We start from the raw sequence: 20381 nt of genomic DNA, 5'->3' as shown, positions 1-20381 counted from the left end.
CTATCTATCTATCTAATCTATCTCTATCTATCTATCTATCTATCTAATCTATCTAATCTATCTCTATCTATCTCTATCTATCTATCATCTATCTATCATCTATCTATCATCTATCTATCTATCTATCTATCTATCTATCATCTATCTATCTATCTATCTATCATCTATATCTATCTATATCTATCTATCATCTATCTATATGCCTTCTCAGGAGGGAAATCCCAGTGAGTTCAGTATGGCTTATTCTTTGGTAGGTGGTTATAGCATTGTAACCTAAAGTTTGTATCATGGGCTGTTTGGGTGGGACTGAGAGGCCAAACACCAGTTTCTGGCACCAGTTCCTACAGCACAGCTGGGGGTTTCATTACAGCATTAAGGCCAGAGCCCAAACTGGTCTTGTGAGATGCTGCAGAAGCAAAAGCCATCTGGGTTTCTTAACAATTATCGATTCAGAGGTACTTCTGTGGGAGACACAAACATAGGAAGCTGCTGTGTACCAAGTCAGGTCAATGGTCCGTCTAGCTCAGCATGGTCTACACTGATTGGCAGTGGCTCTCCAGGGTTTGGGGCAGGAATCTCTCCCAACGCTACCTGGAGATTCCAGGAATTGAACCTGGAACCTTCTGCATGCAAGGCAGATGATATACCACTGAGCTATGGCCCTCCCACATCACTATTTCCACCTATACCATCCCCATCCCATACTGTAAGGCGGGGGGACAGCCAGGCTCCCAGCATCTGAAGACACCTTGTAGAATTTGGTCAGCACCTGGATGGGCGACTCCTGGGGAACCACATGTCCGTCACCTTGGGTTCCATGTTGGAAGAAGGGCAGGATAAAAATGCAATTAAATGAACAAACAATCTGCTTTTTTTCTTTCCATTTATTACAACTTAAAGTTGGTATTTTACAGGGCTTTTTATATTAAAAAAGTTAAAAAAATAAATATATGTACATTTATGTCCAAACATTGGGATGCTACATATTGAGTTTGCATAGACAGAGATGTGTTATGGACACAGAACTTTCCACCTGTCACTTAAATTGCATCGATCTACCACTGCACAGGAAAAGGCTTGACATTGTCCTTTGTGCGCACCATTCCCACTTCCCAAGACAGCAGCAGATCCTTTGAGGCCAAACAAAATCTTCTCGAGTGCAAATACAAAATGGATCTCTTCTTATTTTAGATGCCGTCGCATTGTGATCTAAAGATTCACATGTGACGTATGCATCAGACTGGCTTCCCAAACCCCTCTTCACCGTCAGATCTGAAGCATATTTTAAGAACAGTATTTTGCTCATGCTCGGGTTACAACACAGACATCCCAGCATCAACAGACAGACTTTAAACTATAACAATAATATGTTAAGCCTACAGCATCCAGAAGGCAAACCCCAATATGCATTTATCTGGAGCACTGATGCATTTGCATTAATTCAATGTGGGCTTTGTTTGTTTGTTCTCCATGCTTTGTATAACAGAAGCTACAGTGCATGAGCATAGTAAATAAAGTGCCTGGTGCTATAGGCGTAGAGGGGATTCTACTAGCCAGGGGCTGAATTGTCTTGTTCCCATAGGATCAAGGAAATGCAATGATGATATTTGACTTTAAGCCATTTGGCAGGGGACCTGCATCATTCCAAAAGATACTGTCTACTGGATGTCTTTATCCTCACCACCAATTGCCTGAATATATATATCTATAGTGATCTGTTCATTGATAAATCTGTGACCAATCCTGGTCCATTAGACAAACTAAGAGAAGAACTATGCATTTATCTGATTGTTTTGTGGGCCAGGAGATTATGGGATAGTTTTAAGACTGAGTCATTTTCTTATTATATGTACAGGGTTACATTTTTTGAAAAGTCCCCCGTGCAGAAAGCTAGCACATCAGGGAGAAACTTAGCTCAGATGTGCTACTTCTCCATATGCAGGAATTAATTATTTTTGATAGGAAGAAGCACTAAGCCGCAGTCCAGAGTCTAAAGTTCCAGAAGAATCTACCCTATAGTTTCCCTGAATATGTAGGCAGAACATGTCTCATTCAGAAAGCTGGCAGAAAAGGCTTTTCCTTCTCTTGCCTAAACCCGTTTCTTCCTGGCATTGCATTTTCTGCACTTCAAAAAACTTGGGATGAATTCAAACTGGAGGTTTCTTAAAAGCTCGGGATATGACAGCTCTAACGCAGAGGTGGAGAACCAGTGGTCCTCCAGATGTTGCGGACTCTAACTCTCATTGACACCAGCCAATGTGCCCCATGGTCAGGAATGATGGGAACTGTAATCCTCCAACATCTGGAGGACCAAAGGCTCCCCCCATGACGTAACTATAAGGAGACCAGTTGTTTCACTGAATACAAAGGAAGTTGCCTCTAATGAAATCTGTGCTTCTTCAGATTTCCAAACAGTTTTGAGAGCACGGTAACAGTTGCCTTACCATGTATCCCCCAACCTACCAGTGATATTATTATCCTCATGTGATTTGAACTGTCAGATCAAGTGACCACGCAGTGTTTATAGGGGCCCCCTCTAAGGATGCTTTGCTAAAAGTAATCTTGTCAGAAGCATTCTAACCCACCCATAATATATCCATAGGATATCGTGGGGCATAAACACCACAACCAAGCCAACTAAGACATGCCAAGATGGTTGTGTGTCTGCCTTATAATTCAAACCACCGCCACCACTGCCATTTACAGTGCCACAGCAAAGGTTGTGAGATGAGCAGCGACAGAGTAAAGATGGCCTGAACAGTAAATTGGTCATATAGCCAAGCAATGCTGTGACCACTTTAGCACATGAAATTGACCTCTGTTGTGGAACCCCTCAGCCCAAGTTCTACAGTGCACCAATCTGGCTGAGTAACTGGCCCTCACTATGGGCACATCTGTATGACACATTTAAACCAGTTTAAACCATCACAGCTCCAAAGAAGAACCCTCAGGGACTTTGGCTAAAGAGAGCCTTTGGTTAGGGGTGTATGGATCTTGATTCTCAGTTTCCATGGAGTTCTCCATTCACTGTGCCCACCTCATTGTGTACAAAATTCAGTGAAACTCCACTGAGTAGGCTAGGTATCTGAGGAGTGTCTGAGCAACTTTCTTCCTCTTTGAGGGCCTTCTGCCAATGCATGAAGACCTCTCTTTTACAGATGGCATTTGATCTGCCAATTCATTAGTCAGCTCCCTGAAATATTGGCTTTATCTGCTGTTACTTCTCTCAGTGATCTGTTATTGTTACTTGTATTTTGCTAGTGTTTTATTGTTACTGTATTTTACTGTTATTTGTTGTATTTTTAAGGAAAGGCAAGTTAAAATATTTTTAACACCTAAAATCAAGTAGCTCTCTGGATGTTGCTGGGACTCCAAATCCCATCATCCCTAACCATTAACTCCCAGCGGCCACTGTGAGTTGGAGTCCAATAGTATTTGGAGGGCCACATCCCTGAAATGAACAAGCATCCCTGAACTACAAACAAGAAAGCTCATGCAAACATTTGGAATGTTAATGCTACCTAAGCACGATTTGAGCCAAGCCCAGAGAAGGCCCTGTGAGATTGACAGGCAGGTTGAAACTAACAATCAATTTCATGCCTATAGTGAAGGGGCTTTTCAAAAGTCAAGTTTTGTGATTCTAACCATTTCAGCATTTGCAGTGTGGAACTTGATAATGCAGGGCATGTTGCTTAAACTAGTAGAGTTGTGTGCAAGATCTTTAAAGAACAGCAGTGGAACTGGGAGGCTCACACATAGACACACAATTCTCTTCTCTGTGCAAGTGAAATTGACAGGCAACCAACAACTCCGTAGTGAAGTGTATGTGTTGCAAAGGCCTGGCCTCTCCACTTCAAGGATCTTAAGCAGCATCACTCAGAAGTTATCTGTCTGAGACCTTGAAGAGGCTTCACTCACCAATGGCAGAGGGCTGGATGAAATAATGGCCTGATTCAACATGAGCAGCTTCGTGTGTAGTTCTGTGAAACGGCTAATGATCTCTACCAAAGGCTCAGTTCCCTCACACAGCTATGATTCCTGGGGCTTCTTAATTGGGGTGGTGATGGCTAAATTGGTTTAAATGTGCAATGAAGATGTGCTTTTGGACTCCTGCCTCCACCCCAGCTTTGCTGATCCTTTTCTGGTCCTACCCCCCGCCCCCCGCCCCCCACTTTTCTGAGCCATCAACTTCATCAAGGCTTAAGTTACTTGCTGAGAACAAGATTTCAGATTAACTGAGTAGAGCTCAGTGGCTGCAAAACAGGCTGATTCAACAGGACAAATGGGACACTGCCCCACCAATCTCAGTATTGATTCCTCCAAGCCCACCTGTCGCCTTTCTTACAACCAGTCCAGAAGGTGACCCTGGCCCTGCCTGCCTGCCCGTTCCTCAGCCTCCCTTTTGCCCTTGTAAAACTCAGCAAGGAGGAAGATCGAGACAACAGTAGAATTAGTTGACTCCCCTCCACCTACTGATGTCTTCCTTGGTGCCTGCCATACCAGTCCCAATGGTCACTAGGCAACACTAAATTGACTTACGGGGGGGGGGGGAGTTGTTACCAATAACAGACTTTTAGCAAATTCATTACCAGAAATAGGGATGTCTATTCAATGCACGCCTTTTCGTGTCGCGCAGGAGAGTAGAGGCAGATGTGAGCCAGGCAATGACAACCGGAATAAAAGGAGCAGTCGGTAAAACCAGTCAAACTATGTTTAAAGTCAAGAGAAGCAGACTAGACAAGGTCCTGAGGTAGGGTGTTTGGAAGGATCCACATGTGGTGACCGAGTCCATAACTGCATTTGCCTTCCTCCAAAGTGCTGGCTCTTTACACTGAGATCTGCTATGAGTTCCTGTTGGTATCCAGGAAGAAGATCTCCTCTCTTGTCCCAACAAGCTGGACAGACCTTCCCAAGGTGCAGTAAAAAGGAGAGGCTATTGTCTCTTTAGGATCGCCTCTGATGTACCAAGGGGGCTGTGCTACTGCCTCCACTGTTCCTTGCCCCTTTCTCCAACAGCTGTTTCCATGGATTTCTTTCCATCTCTTCCAATGGTCCTCCAATCTTTCAACTTCCCACTGAGTAGGAGATTCTTTGCAACGGCAGGACTCGGCGTGGTGAAGGCGAACAGCACCCCCACCCTTCTTGCTTTGTCTTCCATATGATCTCCCCTCATTTAAGTGCTGCTAGTTTGGAAGTCCTCAGCGAGTCCTGCTGCTTCCAGGTGAACGAGGCATTTGAAAGAGCAAGGCGCCCTGCAAAGCAGAAGAGATGAAAATGTCAGCACCTCATCCAATGGCCTCTTGGCAATCTCTTTGGGGAGCTGGACTTGAACTTGCCAGGCCCAGTCCAGAGAGCCCCTGTTGTAGCTTTAAGGCAGGGATGAGGAACCAGTGGCCCTGTAGATGTTGTTGCACTGCCAACTCCTATCAGCCTCAACCAGCACTCCCAGTGGTTAAGGATGATGCGAGTGGTAGACTCCACATCACAGCTTTAAGGCTTGCAAAGAATTGCAAAAATTGCAAACATGTGTGGCTTCTGCTAAGCCCTGAAGCCCTATGATGGGAACACTCATTCCTGGGGAAATTCTGCCTTCTAAGGCATTCCTAAAGGCAGAGGAGCAACTTTAATTAGGTCTGTTTCTGCCCAGTTTTGTTTTCACGCCTATGGAAAAATAGCCGAAATTGTAGAAAATGGAGCAAGATATTCCGCTATAGATTATAGGGGTCGCAGTGTTAAATTGGGGAGAGGTCCTCCTTAGTGATGACTGAGCTTCCCTGGACTCTAATCAGACTGACTCAGATTAATCCTAGATGCTTCTCCAAACATAGTTTGTCAACTTAGTCTGAGTCAGTGCAAATCCATTCAGATTCGATCACACCTAGCAGAATCTGATCCCTACCCATCCCAGCACAGCTCTTTGGAAAATGACATTTTCCATTTCTATTTGTGCTATGTAGGGTTAGTTTACTCTTCATCTTCCTCCCTGCTGAATTCTACAAGGACAACCCTGAGTCTAAGGAGGAGGCAGTTGGCAGCTGGTGCCTGCTTCTGGGCTGGATGGAAGAAATATGGCAGACAGCTGGCGCTAGCAGAGATCAAACAGGGTGATAGGACAACGTGCCTGATTTGCTCTTGGAGGTAGAGCATCAGATTTGCATACAGAAAGTCACAGGTTGAATCCCAAGCAACTCCAACTAGGGCTGGGAGAGACCTCTGCCTGAAACCCCGGAGAGCCACTGCCAGTCAGTGTAGACAATGCTGAAGTGGATGGACCCAGTGGCGTAGCATGGGGGGTGCAGGGGGGGCCGGCCGCACCGGGCGCAACATCTGGGGTTAGGGCAAATCCATAGGTTAGGGGGCGCAAATCCACGGGTTAGGGGGCGCAAATTACTTGCCTTGTCCCGGGCGCTGACAACCCACGCTACGCCACTGGATGGACCATTGGTCTGCCTCAGTAAAAGGCAGCTTTTTATGTTCTGTGTCCCTCACTTGCCCTAATGGATGAGCCTCTGCTATGTTTACCTCCATGCTTCCCAATGAATGAACCCTGGTAACAGTGATATGTAGCAAAGAGTGACCAGAAAATTCATCCAAACTACAAGTAACTTTCACAGAGAGGAAAGCAACAGACTACTTTGCCCTTTTATGAGGAAGCACCCCAGAATGGTGTCTGGAATATTTATTGGCTGATATAAATAAGCTAATAGTGGCCACGTTTCTCCTTTCTGCACAAAGGTCTCGTAAGACGATACTTTCATTTCAATTGTAATTTGTGTGTTGCATTTTTAGAAAACAGTATTTTAAATATGTTTGTGTATGTCACCCTTTGTATTATATTGTATTTTAAACAAGCATTGTGTTTCAACACTCAAGCTTCTATTCTTTGTGTGCTCTGCTTTAGTGTGTCTGTGGCCATATGTATAATAGTTTGATCTGATCTCCCAAACTACAATTGCCTACGGGCTGCAAAGGTGAGGGGAAGCCACAACAGTTGAACATTTGTTTCAATGCATTTTGAAGTCATGCATTTATAAAGGTAAAGGTAAAGGTACCCCTGCCCGTACGGGCCAGTCTTGACAGACTCTAGGGTTGTGAGCCCATCTCACTTAAGAGGCCGGGGGCCAGCGCTGTCCGGAGACACTTCCGGGTCACATGGCCAGCGTGACAAAGCTGCATCTGGCAAGCCAGCGCAGCACACGGAAACGCCGTTTACCTTCCCACCAGTAAGCGGTCCCTATTTATCTACTTGCACCCGGGGGTGCTTTCGAACTGCTAGGTTGGCAGGCGCTGGGACCGAACAACGGGAGTGCAACCCGCCGTGGGGATTCAAACCGCCGACCTTTCGATCGGCAAGCCCTAGGCGCTGAGGCTTTTACCCACAGCACCACCCGTGTCCCTCCATGCATTTATAGATGCACCCAAGCATCTCTGGAAGCAGAGTGGTCACAAAATGTGTGTGTGTGTGTGTGTGTGTGTGTGTGTGTGTGTGTGTGTGAGAGAGAGAGAGAGAGAGAGAGAGAGAGAGAGAGAGAGAGAGACCATTTATATAGGACCTTTACCTGAGAACTTTCAGAAGTTTGTCTTGCGGGGCTTCGCACTACGGCTCTGGAGAAGTTTTACCAGCAGTCCCGTGTTCGTGGTAAGCCGTGGATTTCTGAAATCCCTGCAGAGTTGAAACAAGTTGGTGCATATCTTATGAGATAGTGCTCAAAGGAGTTCAGATAATTATTTTATTTTTAAAAGGCAGTGCCATACAAACCATGCCAATCCTATTCAGAGTGGACCAGTGGAGACCCATGGTGAGTAGAAACCAGGACCTGAGAGACCATGGTTCAAATCCCCACTAAACAATGGGGCAAGACTAACTTAGGTCTATTAGTTCCAATAGGTCTACCCTGAATAGAACTTAGCTGGATAACACCCAATATCAGCATTTCTTAAGTTCATCGATGGCCTAGCCACCCTTGAGGCAAACACCTGTAGGTGAAAAGATTCACAGAGACAGCAGATCTGGCCTCCAAGGAATGCATTGTCCACTACCAATGCCATAGTGCCAGCGACAGTTGCAACACCCTTTTTGGAGGCTGGATCGGCCACCTCCTTGGCAGTGTCCCTGCCCCCCCCCTGCTGTCTCTAATTCCCACCCTTGTTCTCGATGTAGAGCTTTATTCCTCCCTCATTCCTGATATACATCTTCGCTCACCTCGTCTTCCCTGACAGGCTGGGGTGGGGCAGCAGGAGGGCACCAGTTTAGGGTTAAAAACAGATTTTCTGTTTTGCTTTGTTTTGTTTTTTTATTTTGGCAACTAACCCGTTCTCAGAAATTTTTACAGCCAGATTTATTACTCCTAGGTTTTCTAAGAAGACGATAGAACGACACGGTGACCCTGCTTTCCCTTTCCATGACCTGAACACATCCTTACGTTATGCAACTCTCCATCTACGGCTTATAGACTGAGAAGGTGTGTCTCTGTTGCACAGCAAGGGGTTCAGAGTCTAAAAAGATAGTCGCTCCTTTTTACAAAGAGAAAGAAGGCAGGGTCATTCTAAAGGCTGAGAAGGCCTGGGCTGGTTTAGTTAGGGGCTGGCCGTAGTGAGAAAGGATGATAGAGTTGTTGGGCCATTGGTATCCCTGGCAAGATAATTGGATGAACTCAGCCCTGTGATATAACTATGGATTATTAACTAAGGATAGAAATGAAGTGAAAGTTGATTCAGTTCACTTTTAAAGGTGAAGGTCACTAATTCAACACCTTCTGAAACAGTATGTGAACCAAAACAATGGTCACCTTTTGAAATTTGCACTTTTCTGAATTTTGCAGTGAAGTTTTCCAGAAAAGTAATGTGTACAAAGTATGCATAAAAATGCATAGATTGGTGAAAATAGCATACAAAAGGGCATTTCTTGAGGGGAAATTGCCTTGCCAAAATGTGTATTGAGCAAAATTGCACAGATAAAATGGGTTTATTAGGAGAAATGTGCTGGTGAATTTTCTTGAGTTTTTTAAAATAAAAAATCACTGCAGAAGTATGGGAAAAGTTAAGCAAAATTGGCAGAGGTTAACAGATGTGCATTAACTAAGGTCTGTAGTTGCTTTATAAATATTGGCCTAGGTTAACCATAGTTTAGCATTACATTCAAACCCAAACATCATTGAGTTGAGATCCCCATCATCCCTGATCATTAGCCATGGGTGTTAGAGATAAGAACATACGGAGGCCCCCGAGTTGAGAAAGGCTGGTCTAAGGATAGGGACACATCTGAACACTTACCAAGGCTTGCCATGGCAGAAGGTCGCACAGACGCTGTCCTTTGAATGCGAGCACTCGCACCTGCTGAGTGATCTCTTCCGACGCCTTTGTGTATTACCCAGACCGTAGGGCGTGGAGTGGCTGATTAGGAAAAAACAAATTGTTAACTTCTATCCTTTATCAGAAAGAAAGGTTTATGGTGCGGGCCTGGCCGGAAGCCAAGCAAACTTGACAATAACAAGTCTCGTTTGCAGTTGCCATGTGATAAAAGCCATGTCATCTCACCCTCCCATTCTCACTCTGTCGGCCTTTATTTCCACAGGCAAGCAGCGGGCTGCAAGTGGGTTGATGCCCTTGTTGTCCTTGCCTAACAATATCAAGATTTGGGGATTGCCCATATTTGGGAGGAAGGTGTAATGGGACCTCACCAAACAATGGTTATCAATGCTATGAGCATGGCTACTCAGAAGTAAGCTCCACTGAGGTCAATGGCACTTACTACCAGGTAACGGGGATGTAGGCTTCCAGCCAAAGTCAGGTGCCTTTGGTTCCTATTGAAATAAATGTACAAAGTTCATTGGGGATAACTTGAACTCCATTATTTTTAATGGGATCAAAGTGTAATCCAACCCCAAACCTCTGCACACCATATTTATATTTATATCCTGCTTTTCCTCTCTGGAGCGCAAGAGTGCATACATGGTTCTCTTGCCCCCCTTCCACACATGCACACATTTGATCTTCATAACAACCCTGTGATGGTGCCTTGCCTGTGGTCACCAAGCAAGCTCCATTCAGAGTCTCCTCTCTTTTCTCCCTTTACCCATCCCCATTCCTCACAACAGCCCTTTGAGGGAGGCTGGGCTTCCTAGGCAGGGGTGGATTTGAACTCGGATCTCTGGCACTCTAGACACTATGCCATGTCGGCAGAGAGGCCTCACTATTCCAGCTGCACAGCAAGGCTTGTTCACATGCTCCGTACAGGCAGAACGTGCATCGGAGGTGTGTTTTTAAAAATATAAAAATCACTTGCGAATTATAACAAAAGGCAGATGATGCTTAAAGACAGGGTTGCTCTGTCATTCTCTGCCATCTAAATACAGCTGGGAGAACAGCCTCCTTTAGGCTTGTCATGTTTCCTCCGCGAACAGGTTTGAGAATGGCATGCTCTTTTTCAGAGTGAGTCGTTACTCAAGACCGCACGTTAGCAGGCATAATTAGAACCACACCTGAGCCAGTCGTCTCTTTGGCTCGGATCTTAAGCTGCTTGCAAGAGAGATTGCTTGAACGCTGCCCAGATCTCTGTTGTATCATGCAAGGGGCAAGTCTCCTTCCCAACCAAACGCTGGATCGAAAGGCCAGCCCACCTCAGCTCTTTAGAAACACCAACCGGGGAGCAGCTGCCACGTATAATATCTGTGGCTGTTGCAAGAGAGAAAGACGGTGGCTCAGAGGTAAAACACATGCTTTTGGGTGCATGCAGAAGGTTCCAGGTTCAATTCCCGGCATCGCCAGGTAGGGTTGGAAATGTCCCCTTCCTGAAACCTTGGAGAGCCAGTCACTTGTCCTGCTCTGCCAGGGGTGCCTAGGACATTAGGACAGCAGTCCAGGCCCCCCCCCCATGCTGAAGTCTAAGAGACAGGACCCCAAGATGCAGTAGGATTGACCTACCACACTTGGAAGCATGGGACGGATGGCCAACTTAAGATGGGAGGAGTGGAGAGAAGCCATAAGACCACTAAGTCCAGTGTCTAAAAGGGAAGCCCATCTGCTTTGCATGCAGAAGGTGTTGGGATCAATCTCCTGGACAGGCTGGGAAAAAGTTTCTTGCATGAAACCCCAGAGAGCTGCTGCCAGTTAGTGTAGACAATACTGAACTAGATGGACCAGGGGTCCAAGTCAGTGTTAAGCCTTTGTCCCAATGGCTCTAACTGTGCCGCTGGCTCAAACCTAGCAATATTCCCTCTGTGCTGCAGTCCCCTGTGTCCCCCCCCCCCCCGCAATACTTACCCTGGCGTGTTGATCCAGATAATATCAAGGTGACAGAAGTAAACACACTCTTTGTCCATCCAGTTGAGGCAGGAGCAGCGCTTGGTCCTCAGGTGCCTGCCGCTGCCCGCTGCCAGGTGAGGCTCTGCGGGAGGGAGGCCCAGGCCTGCCAGAGGAGAAAATGACAGCCAGAGGGATCAGTCCCTGAACTCTCCAGACTGGAAGCACCAGGAATGCAGCATGGTATGTAAACAGAGCAATTAGCCTGCCACCTAGTTGAGAGGAGCATTTCTATTTTAGCCATTTTATAGCCGCCAAGGCTTTACAGATTAGGGCTGCGGGGGTTGTAAAAGTGTTCTGCTGGTTGCTGACAACGGGTTGCATACAGCAATTCTGAAGAGCTCAGTGAGAAGAAAACTGAAGCCAGGTGAAAACCTCGGAGGAGACCCACATTGAGAGCAGACTGGAAGCAAGAACACTGGCAAACAATCAACAGCACCAGCAGTAGCTACAGTATTGCCCAGCATATGCCTACAGCACATGACTTAAGGTGATCATGGAATCACAGACTTGGGAGGGACCCCAATGGTCATCTAGTCTAACCCCCTGCAATGCAGGAATAACATTTAGAGAATATGTAAGTATTATTTTTACTGCAATCATCATCATCATCATCATCATCACCACCACCACCATCATTGTCCTGGCTCCTTTGCCAACCATAGAACACGTCTGCAAATTATTGGCGTGCCAAGGATCGATTTTTGCATTCTCCCAAATGCACAGAGCACTCCCTCCCTCCCTTTCGTTATTTTTGGCAAGCAAGGGGGGAGAAGAATGCACACAAAGAGAGAAAATGAGAGCAAAAACTCTTTCCAAGAAAAGGGGGGAGGGATGTGTTACGATTTCGCCACCTCTCTTGGCAAAGCCCTAAGGGAGCTGCTTCGGTCTCGCTCGCTGCTGGCATGTCACAGCGGCAGCGGCAAGGCATCCCTGCAAGGCGGGACAGGTTGACTTCGCTGCCTCTTGCTCTCCAAGCCAATTTGCTCGGGAAGTTGCAAGAACAACAGAGACGGAGCAGGAGCCGCTGTCAGAGATAGAGAAGGCGGACTGCTAAAAGGCAAAAAGGGAAATCTGGGGGCGGGGTTGCAGCCAATGCTAGTCCTACTCAGAGTAGACCCATCGAAGTTAATAAGCATGAGTAACTTAGCTTCATTAATAGGTCTACTTTGAGCAGAACTTACTGGGCCACAATCCATGGGGACGTTGCCTTAGACAGAGTCAGACTACACATCCATCCAGGTCAGGATCATCTACTCTGATTGGCAGCAGGTCCCCAGGGTTTCAGACAGGGGTCTCACCTGGAGATGGTGCGGACTGAGCCTGGGACCTTCTGCATGCAAAGCAGATGTTCTGCCACTGAGCTACAGGCAGATGCTCCGTGGAGCTACAATCTATGATCCTGCCTTATAGCGGGTGAGAACATCGGTCCATCCAGCTCAATAGTGCCTCCACTGACCGGCAGCAGCACCTCTCCAGAGTTTAAGGCAGGGAGGGAGCTTTCCCTAGCCCCCTCTCTGGAGATGCCGGGTATAGAACCTGGGATCTTCTGCCCCACCCCCGCCCGCCCCCTGCAAATCAGATGCTCTCCCCGCTGAAGCTAGCTTCGTTTGCAAAGTGCGCAGGGGATGCCGATTTTTAAAACCAATGCAAAAAATTAAAATAACAGAAGAACAGCAAAAAAGAGGGAGAAGGAGAAAAAAAAATCCTGTTGATTCTCTCACCTTCTTCCAGCAGGACGCAAAGGGTGATTGCAAGGGAAAAGAAACAGGAGGGATTGTTTACCATTGTGGCGAACTTAATCCTTTAATGGGCAGAAAGCTGAGCTCTCCCTGGCCAAAGCTGCAAAGAGGCTCTTCTGAAGCTTCCCGGGCTCCGCTGCAGGTGCTTTATAGCTCCGGTGCCTGGCGCGTCACACAACAAGCACGCGGGCACGCCTCCTGCCTTCTCTCCCCCCCCCCCCGCCCATCTTCCCTTGCCAAGGGACTGGGGCTCCCTCCGCAGCTGGCAAAGCATTGCAGGGCAGCGAGCCAAGCAGTCGAGGCAAACGCAGCCACCGCGGTCCCTGCTGCGGAAAGAAGTCTCCGGCTGCCCTGCTGGGGCAGGTAACGCGCCCTCAATAAGGACATCTGAGACGCAGTGGTGGCAGAGCGTTTGTTTGGCTCGCAGGAAGTCCTGGGTTCTAATTCTGCCTGGAACCCTGGAGCGCCGCTGCCAGTCAGTGTTGACCGGACTGAGTCCGAGAGAAAGCAGCTTCACGTGCTCCTCCTGCTTTGTGGCAGGTTAGACAAAGCTAGTACAATTTTGCTGACGCTGTCCGACAGTGGTTCCCCAAGGTTTCGGGCTGGTTTCCCCACTGCCCTGCCCTCGCATTGAACCTGGGATTGAACCTGGTGGGTGTTCTAGCACTGAGCCTTTTCTACCAATGAACGACGATGCCCTTTGAGGGACCGCTGCTCTATCTTTGAGCAGGAAGAGATGATCACTGTCCTGCTGCTTGAAGCCTCGTTGCACCCCTGTGAGATCACTCGATCTGAGAATGAGAGGATGGGAGACTCTAAAGGGGTGGGAGGATATCTGAACCCAAGCAGTGGCCGAGATGGTGCCATGGATGCGAATTGCCTAAAGTCACGATACAGTGCATGCCCACACCAACACATACAATTTCTAGTGCCAAGTCACTTACTGGAGACCACCTTGGCTCTTCATATTGATTGATTGATTGATTGATTGATTGATTGATTGCATTTATACCTTTTTCCTCCAAGGAGCTCAAAGTGGTGTCAAGGGTGCCAACTTAAATAAAATATTGGGGGAGAGGTCAGCCCCACTCCACATAATCGATCACAAGATGAGGCACGCACACATAACATTTGAATGGCAATGAGCATCAACTTTGGGGCAGCCCCCTCAAATATTTTATTGAGGGGGTAGCCAAAGGGACCTTGGCCCCTAGGAGTTGGCTCCTACTGATGGTGTATACATGGTTGTCCTCACACTCCTATTTAATCCCCTCAGCCAGCCTGTGAGGTAGGTTAGGCTGAGAGGCAGTGACTGGCCCAAGTTCACCTTGGCAGGGCCGGATTTAGGTTTGATGAGGCCCTAAGCTACTGAAGGTAATGGGGCCCTTTATACATATATCCAGCTGTCCTTTGTCAACAACAAATTGTTGCTGTTTTTGGTGTTGAATATATGCTATATGGTAGTTTATGTACCTAAAAGGTATCTAAAGCCATTTGCACATAACAAATAGGAGCCCACACAACACAAAACACTGTAGCTGTATGCAGGTTTTATATCTTATATTTTGGAAATGTACATCCAGTTTTTTCCCCTTTAAATTTTTTTTGGGGGGGGGGGGGGCAAGAGAGTGGAGCCCTAAGCTATAGCTTGTTTAGCTTATACGTAAATCCGGCACTGCACCTTGGTGAGTTTTATGGCTGAGTGGGGATTTGAACCCTGCTCTCCCAGGTCCTAGTCTGATATGCTAACCATTTCCCTACATTGGCTCTCTGTGATTTGAACCACAATTCATATTCAGCCAGGGGCCTGTTAACTGGATGAAGGCAGGTGACACTTCAACTTCCAAGCTCTGGTTTGTGGATGATTTTTATCTTTGCATTACTGCATAGAAATTCACCTCTGGGTTTCGTTTTAAGGTTGCTGGGCAGGGGGGGGGGGTTGTTGTTTTAAGGCTCACCCCATGTCCTGGATTCCCTTAATGCCAAATGCATGCAACCCAGCCGCAGTGGCTTATGAGTCATTTTTGCCAAGAATGCACTCTGAACATGCCTATGTGTGTCCTGGTAGGAGGTTGCGATCTCCAGTTTTCCCCATGCGAATTTGTGCGAGGTGTAGTCATGCTTATGGATCAAGTTCTCCACAAAGCTTTTTTTCATGGCGACTGTGGGAAAAACAAGAGATTATCACTCCTGCGGTTTAGGGAATGTCTGCATTCTAAAGGCATATCCATGTAAGAGACTCCCAAGCCACTGGTCCACCTTTTGGCACAAACCCAGAAGTGAATCACAGGAATGAAGGGAGCTGCTTTATACTGAGCCAGACCACTGGTCCATCTAGCTCCATATTGCCTACACTGACTGGCAGCAGCTTGCAGGCTGAGGTCTTCCCCAGTCCAACCTGGAGATGCCAAGGTTTGGATCTGCATGCAAAGCAATGCTCAAACACTGAGCTACAGCCCTCCCTCTTATGTTTCAGATATGACCCTCCCCCCACAATACAGTAAATAGCGGGGGGGGGCATACATCAGGAACAAGGGGTAGCACAGCACTACATACCCCCAAGAAGGGCTGTAGCTGAGAGGCAGAGCTCCTGGGTTCAATCCCCAGCATCTCCAGGTAAGGCTGGGAAAGATTCCAGAAAGGCTGGTGAATGGCTGCCCACTGAATTTAACAGCCCTAAGAGAAGTTCATTAATTCCAGTGGTCCAACGCTGAGTAAAACTTCACTGAATACCACCCTATGAGTTCATTCATTTTTTTTTAATTTTTTTTTTTTATCCCACATTTGCTCCAAGCAGCTCAAGATGAATCTTTTCCATCCCCCTGCCATTTCAACCTTCATAAACAACCTTGCAAGGCAGGGTAAACTGAGAGGTAGTGATTGGCCCAAGTTCATCCAATGCGCTTCCCAGCTAAGCAGAGGCTTTCTGATTAATAATAATAATAATAATAATAATAATAATAATAATAATAATTTATTTATTTATACCCCACCCATCTGGCTCTTTCACAGCCACCCACCCACACCCCTACAACTTTTAATCTGTGTCCATTGTATGATTTGCAGGCAGCTCCCGCTGGGATGAATCTTGAAAGTATGCACAGTCTTTTTAACTATGTTTTACTATTACCCTTTGAAAGGCCCTCTCACCCACCTGGGTGTTCAGGCCCTCCACCTGCCACCTGAAGCGGGGGGGGGGCAGTCAAACCTAGGTCAGGTCAGACCTGGAGGTTTGGCAACTCTACACAGCTGAAGAGTCGCTTGGGTTTGAAGTTCTCCATTTACGAACATAACGGATGTGGACTCACTTTCGTTCCCCTATTATCATACCCACCAGATGTTGTTGAACTTCCACTCCCATCATCCCTGACCATTGGCTATGTTGGCTGGGGCTGGTGGGAGTTGGAGGGTGGCAGTTTGGTCACCCCTGCTCTAACCACTATGATGTCTCTCCAACCGACAAGAGAGCAACCTACATATTCAACCTTGAATCTTTTGTTGGGATAAATATGGAAAGCATCTGGAACTCTATAACAGCTGTAAACCATAGGAAGGGAGAGGGCTCTTGTGACTGTTTGTGGGTTTCCCAAAGACACCTGTTTGGTCACTGTGGACAAAAAGGTTGCTGGACTTGACTGGCCATTGGCCTGATCCTGCAGGCTCTTCATATATTCTTATGTTATTTTCTTATCCTCATCTGCTTGTAGAAAGCTTATAGATTAGATCAGTCCTTTCTCACACATTCGTTCTGATTTATTTCAGCAGGTGGTTATACAACAATGAGCATTCAACCTGTATTTATTCTGATCTGCTCGTGGAGTGTTTATTTACCTTCCTCTTACATACCCTCCAACATTTCTCCGATGAAAAAAAAAAATCATCATCATAAAACATTAAAGATTTTTTAAAACATACCCCTTCCCTAAACAGGGCTGCCTTCAGATGTCTTCCAAAGGTTGAATAGTTACTTATCTCCTTGGCTCAGGGGGTCACATGAATCCGTACCCTCCAACATTTCTCCGGTGAAAAGTTGTTGCCCCAGGAGGACAGAGAACTTTGTGAGTTCCTGTTGTTTGGTCCCAGCTCCTACCAACCTAGCAGTTTGAAAGCACGTCAAAGTGCAAGTAGATAAATAGGTACCGCTCTGGCAGGAAGGTAAACGGTGTTTCCGTGTGCAGCTCTGGTTCGCCAGAAGCGGCTTAGTCATGCTGACCACACGACCCAGAAGCTGTCTGCGGACAAACACCAGCTCCCTTGGCCAGTAAAGTGAGATGAGCGCCGCAACCCCAGAATCGGTCATGACTGGACCTAATGGTCAGGGGTCCCTTTGCCTTTACCTTTTAAACATGCACTTTAAAAAGTCCAGTATGCGCTAGAATCCTTCCCACAAAATAGTGACCATATGGAGGCAACCATAAATGCTTGCTTCGCTTATTTGGACTGCAGATTAAATCCACATCCTGGCTGCCAGCTCTGACCCACCACTTTTCACCTCTGATATCTGGCAAGATCGGCTTTTGGCTTGATTTGTCTTTGAAGGGAGTGGTGGGGAGAGAAAGTCGGAGCTTTGGGGGAGCTGCTTCACCCCAAAAGGCCCTGAGTTCTCTGAGAGGGAAGGGAGGGAAAGAATCAAGGAGGAAGGCGGAAATGAAGGAAGAGGCTCAGAATGCGAAGGTATCCAGTTAACATCGCATAATCCTCTCCTGCCTGGGAGACCGAAGGCCATGTAGGGGCATGTTCAGTCAGGCTGGCGTAAGGTGGCAAGGCGAGGGAGAGATCACTTACATTTTGCACGAAATAAGGGATATGTGATGATTTCATTTTTTAAATCTTTCAGCTGTGATGGGGCAGCAGAGGAGAGAATGTAAGGGAGGCCGGTCTCTAAGAATGACCAAATTGACAACGTCTTGCACCAGTTGGAAACACCATGCAGATATAAATATTGAAACAAGGCGGGAACGTATGTACACTGGTACTCAAGCTGACAAGCCTTTTCATGGCTAAGAATCTTGGAGTGGAGTTCACTGGGTGACTGGTTTTGCCCCATTTTTTTTTCACCCTCTTGACTAAACTTTTCCGCCTGCCCTTTCCTCCAAAGAACACAGGAGACACACACCTTTCCTTCTCTGAAATCCACATAATGACCCACAGTGGTGGGCTAGCCAATAAAGATACACTGCTGCGTGATTGCAGTGGGCCATTTCCCTTTTGCTGTTTTCTTAATAACATTCACTCACTCACTACACACACACACACACACACACACACACACCCCAATCTGGGCATTTAGCAGATTATTGTTGATTTTATTGATTGATTTTATCCTTCCTCCTCAAGGAGCCCAGGGAAGCAAAGAGATGCACAATTTAAACACAAAAACAGAGCAAAAGCAACAGCTAAAATAATCTAAAATTCCAATGAAAAACATTTAAAAGGAGCTACAGTGGAGGAGCACAGAGCCTAGGACTTGCTGATCAGAAGGTCAGTGGTTCAAATACTGCGACGGGGTGAGTTCCCGTTGCTCGGTCCCTGCTCCTGCCAACCTAGCAGTTTGAAAGCACATCAAAGTGCAAGTAGATAAATAGGTACCGCTCCAGCGGGAAGGTAAACAGTGTTTCCGTGTGCTGCTCTGGTTCGCCAGAAGTGCTTTAGTCATGCTGGCCACAGGACCCAGAAGCTGTTTGCTGGCTCCCTCGGCCAGTAAAGCGAGATGAGCGCCGCAACCTCAGAGTCGGTCACGACTGGACCTAATGGTCAGGGGTCCCTTTACCTTTACCTTTACCTTTACAGTGGAGGAGAAAATCTGAAAGCAGAAAAACTGAGCAAGAGACAGGTTTCACCCTTCCCTTCTTGCCAAAGCTGAATTTTAACAAATTTTGAATTTTCTGTATTGATTTTCCTCTACAGTGCTTCGATAAGTCCGTTTGAAGCGACATCCAGCATGTGACGCTGCCTTACACTGAGTCAGACCATTGCTTCATCTAGTTCAGTCAATGGTCTGCACTGTAAAACATCCACACTGAGCAGCAGTGTGTCTCCTGGGTTTCAGACAGGGAGTTCTCACCAGCCCTACATGAAGATGCTGGAAACTGAACCCAGGACTTTCTGCATGCAAAGCAGATGCTCCATCGCTGAGCTATGGCCAGGGCTGGGCCACCCATGAGAAGGACTGAGGCAGCCACCTTAGTCGGCAGAATCCCAGGGGATTCCCAGGTGCCCTGCCTGCTCTTGTTGCCGCTGCCAGAGAAGCAAGGAGACATCGCGATGGGGGCTTCCAGCAAGATCTCGCAGAACTCTTGCAAGATCTTGCCAGAAGCTGCCACTGTGCAACCCCAAAAAGCCAGGCTTTGGTAGTGGTGGCACCTTGCTTCAGGTGGTGATGGAAGTGCTCCAACAATGAAGGACCATGAGATCCAGCCACCATTTGAAATCATCTCGCTCAGATGGCAGTAGCTCTGCTGGTTTCAGACTGAGAGTCTTCCCCTTCACTAACTGGGAAAGTCACTTGAATCCAGGTCTAGCGTTCTAACCACTAGATCTTTGAGCATCTTTATTGTTGAAAGGTCTCAAGTCTTTGAGATATACTCCACTAGCAACCCTTATCCTTGGCAGGCTGCTTTGAATGCATTTGCCTCCCCTTTCACCCAGTGTGCACCACCCTGCTTCTTTGAAACATTCTGAGAGAGCTATTTTTAGATAGCTTTCAACCAGGCCAAAGGAAAAGTCAATGTTCCACTCATACCAGCAGGTGGCGCATATGAGGCGCAAGGAGCAGCCATTGATCACAAGCTGATTGCTTTATTCTACTGCAACAAAAACAGATTTTTGGACACCAGAGCGTGCTCTGCTTCTTGCATTGAACAGCCCCCTCTATTTATTGATCTCCCAGTACCCTGCAAAAATAGTCAGAAACCTTTCTGGATTAACAAAGGGATTAATCCTTTCTGGATTAACATTTTAGTCTTCTGCAGCAAAAAAAAAAAAGGGGGGGGTGGAGAATTGTAGCACCATAAATCTGTTTTTGGTTTGTTTTAATTGCATTTATATCCCACCTTTTTCTCCAAAGGAACTCAAGATGGTATACGTCGTTCTCCCCCTTCTCATTTAATTATTTTATGATACTACGATTCTACTGCTTCAAGGCACCAGGCAAGAGCTATCTGCAGTCAGGACTTTTTTTTAAAAAAAGAAAAGCTTAGACTGGCATTTTTTTTTATCTCTTTGCCCTGCGTTGTTTGGCTTTTATTGAACCATTGTCATGGCTTCAGCACAAATTGCCCTCAACTTAACATTGTATACTTGCTTATCCTGGCATAAAAATATAACAAGTTCTAAGAG

At 46.7% G+C, this 20381-nt stretch overlaps 1 protein-coding gene across 1 annotated transcript; it reads right to left on the bottom strand.

Moving 5' to 3' along the window:
• Positions 1 to 868: 868 nt before the first annotated feature.
• On the bottom strand, positions 869 to 13145 carry EDN2 (endothelin 2). The gene is made up of 5 exons (XM_028742773.2): positions 13026 to 13145; positions 11263 to 11407; positions 9274 to 9393; positions 7560 to 7663; positions 869 to 5252 (listed from the first exon to the last, which is right to left on the bottom strand). Exons 1-4 carry the CDS (start codon positions 13087 to 13089, stop codon positions 7570 to 7572), a joined length of 423 nt encoding a protein of 140 aa, XP_028598606.2. The 5' UTR covers positions 13090 to 13145; the 3' UTR covers positions 869 to 5252; positions 7560 to 7569.
• Positions 13146 to 20381: the final 7236 nt, after the last annotated feature.

Source organism: Podarcis muralis, chromosome 7 (assembly GCF_964188315.1).
Source record: "Podarcis muralis chromosome 7, rPodMur119.hap1.1, whole genome shotgun sequence".
Taxonomy (NCBI): Eukaryota; Metazoa; Chordata; class Lepidosauria; order Squamata; family Lacertidae; genus Podarcis; species Podarcis muralis.
The sequence above is the reverse complement of the archived record's forward strand: the minus strand, read 5'-3'. Positions and strand labels throughout refer to the sequence as shown.

Excerpts from the sequence above, each read along its gene's own strand:
- EDN2 (XM_028742773.2), bottom strand. The coding sequence starts at position 13,089 with ATGGTAAACAATCCCTCCTGTTTCTTTTCCCTTGCAATCACCCTTTGC. Across the intron at positions 9,394-11,262 it reads ATCTGGATCAACACGCCAGG|CCACTCCACGCCCTACGGTC; the intron begins GTAAGTATTGCG and ends TTTCCTAATCAG. Across the intron at positions 7,664-9,273 it reads TTCTGCCATGGCAAGCCTTG|GGATTTCAGAAATCCACGGC; the intron begins GTAAGTGTTCAG and ends TCAACTCTGCAG.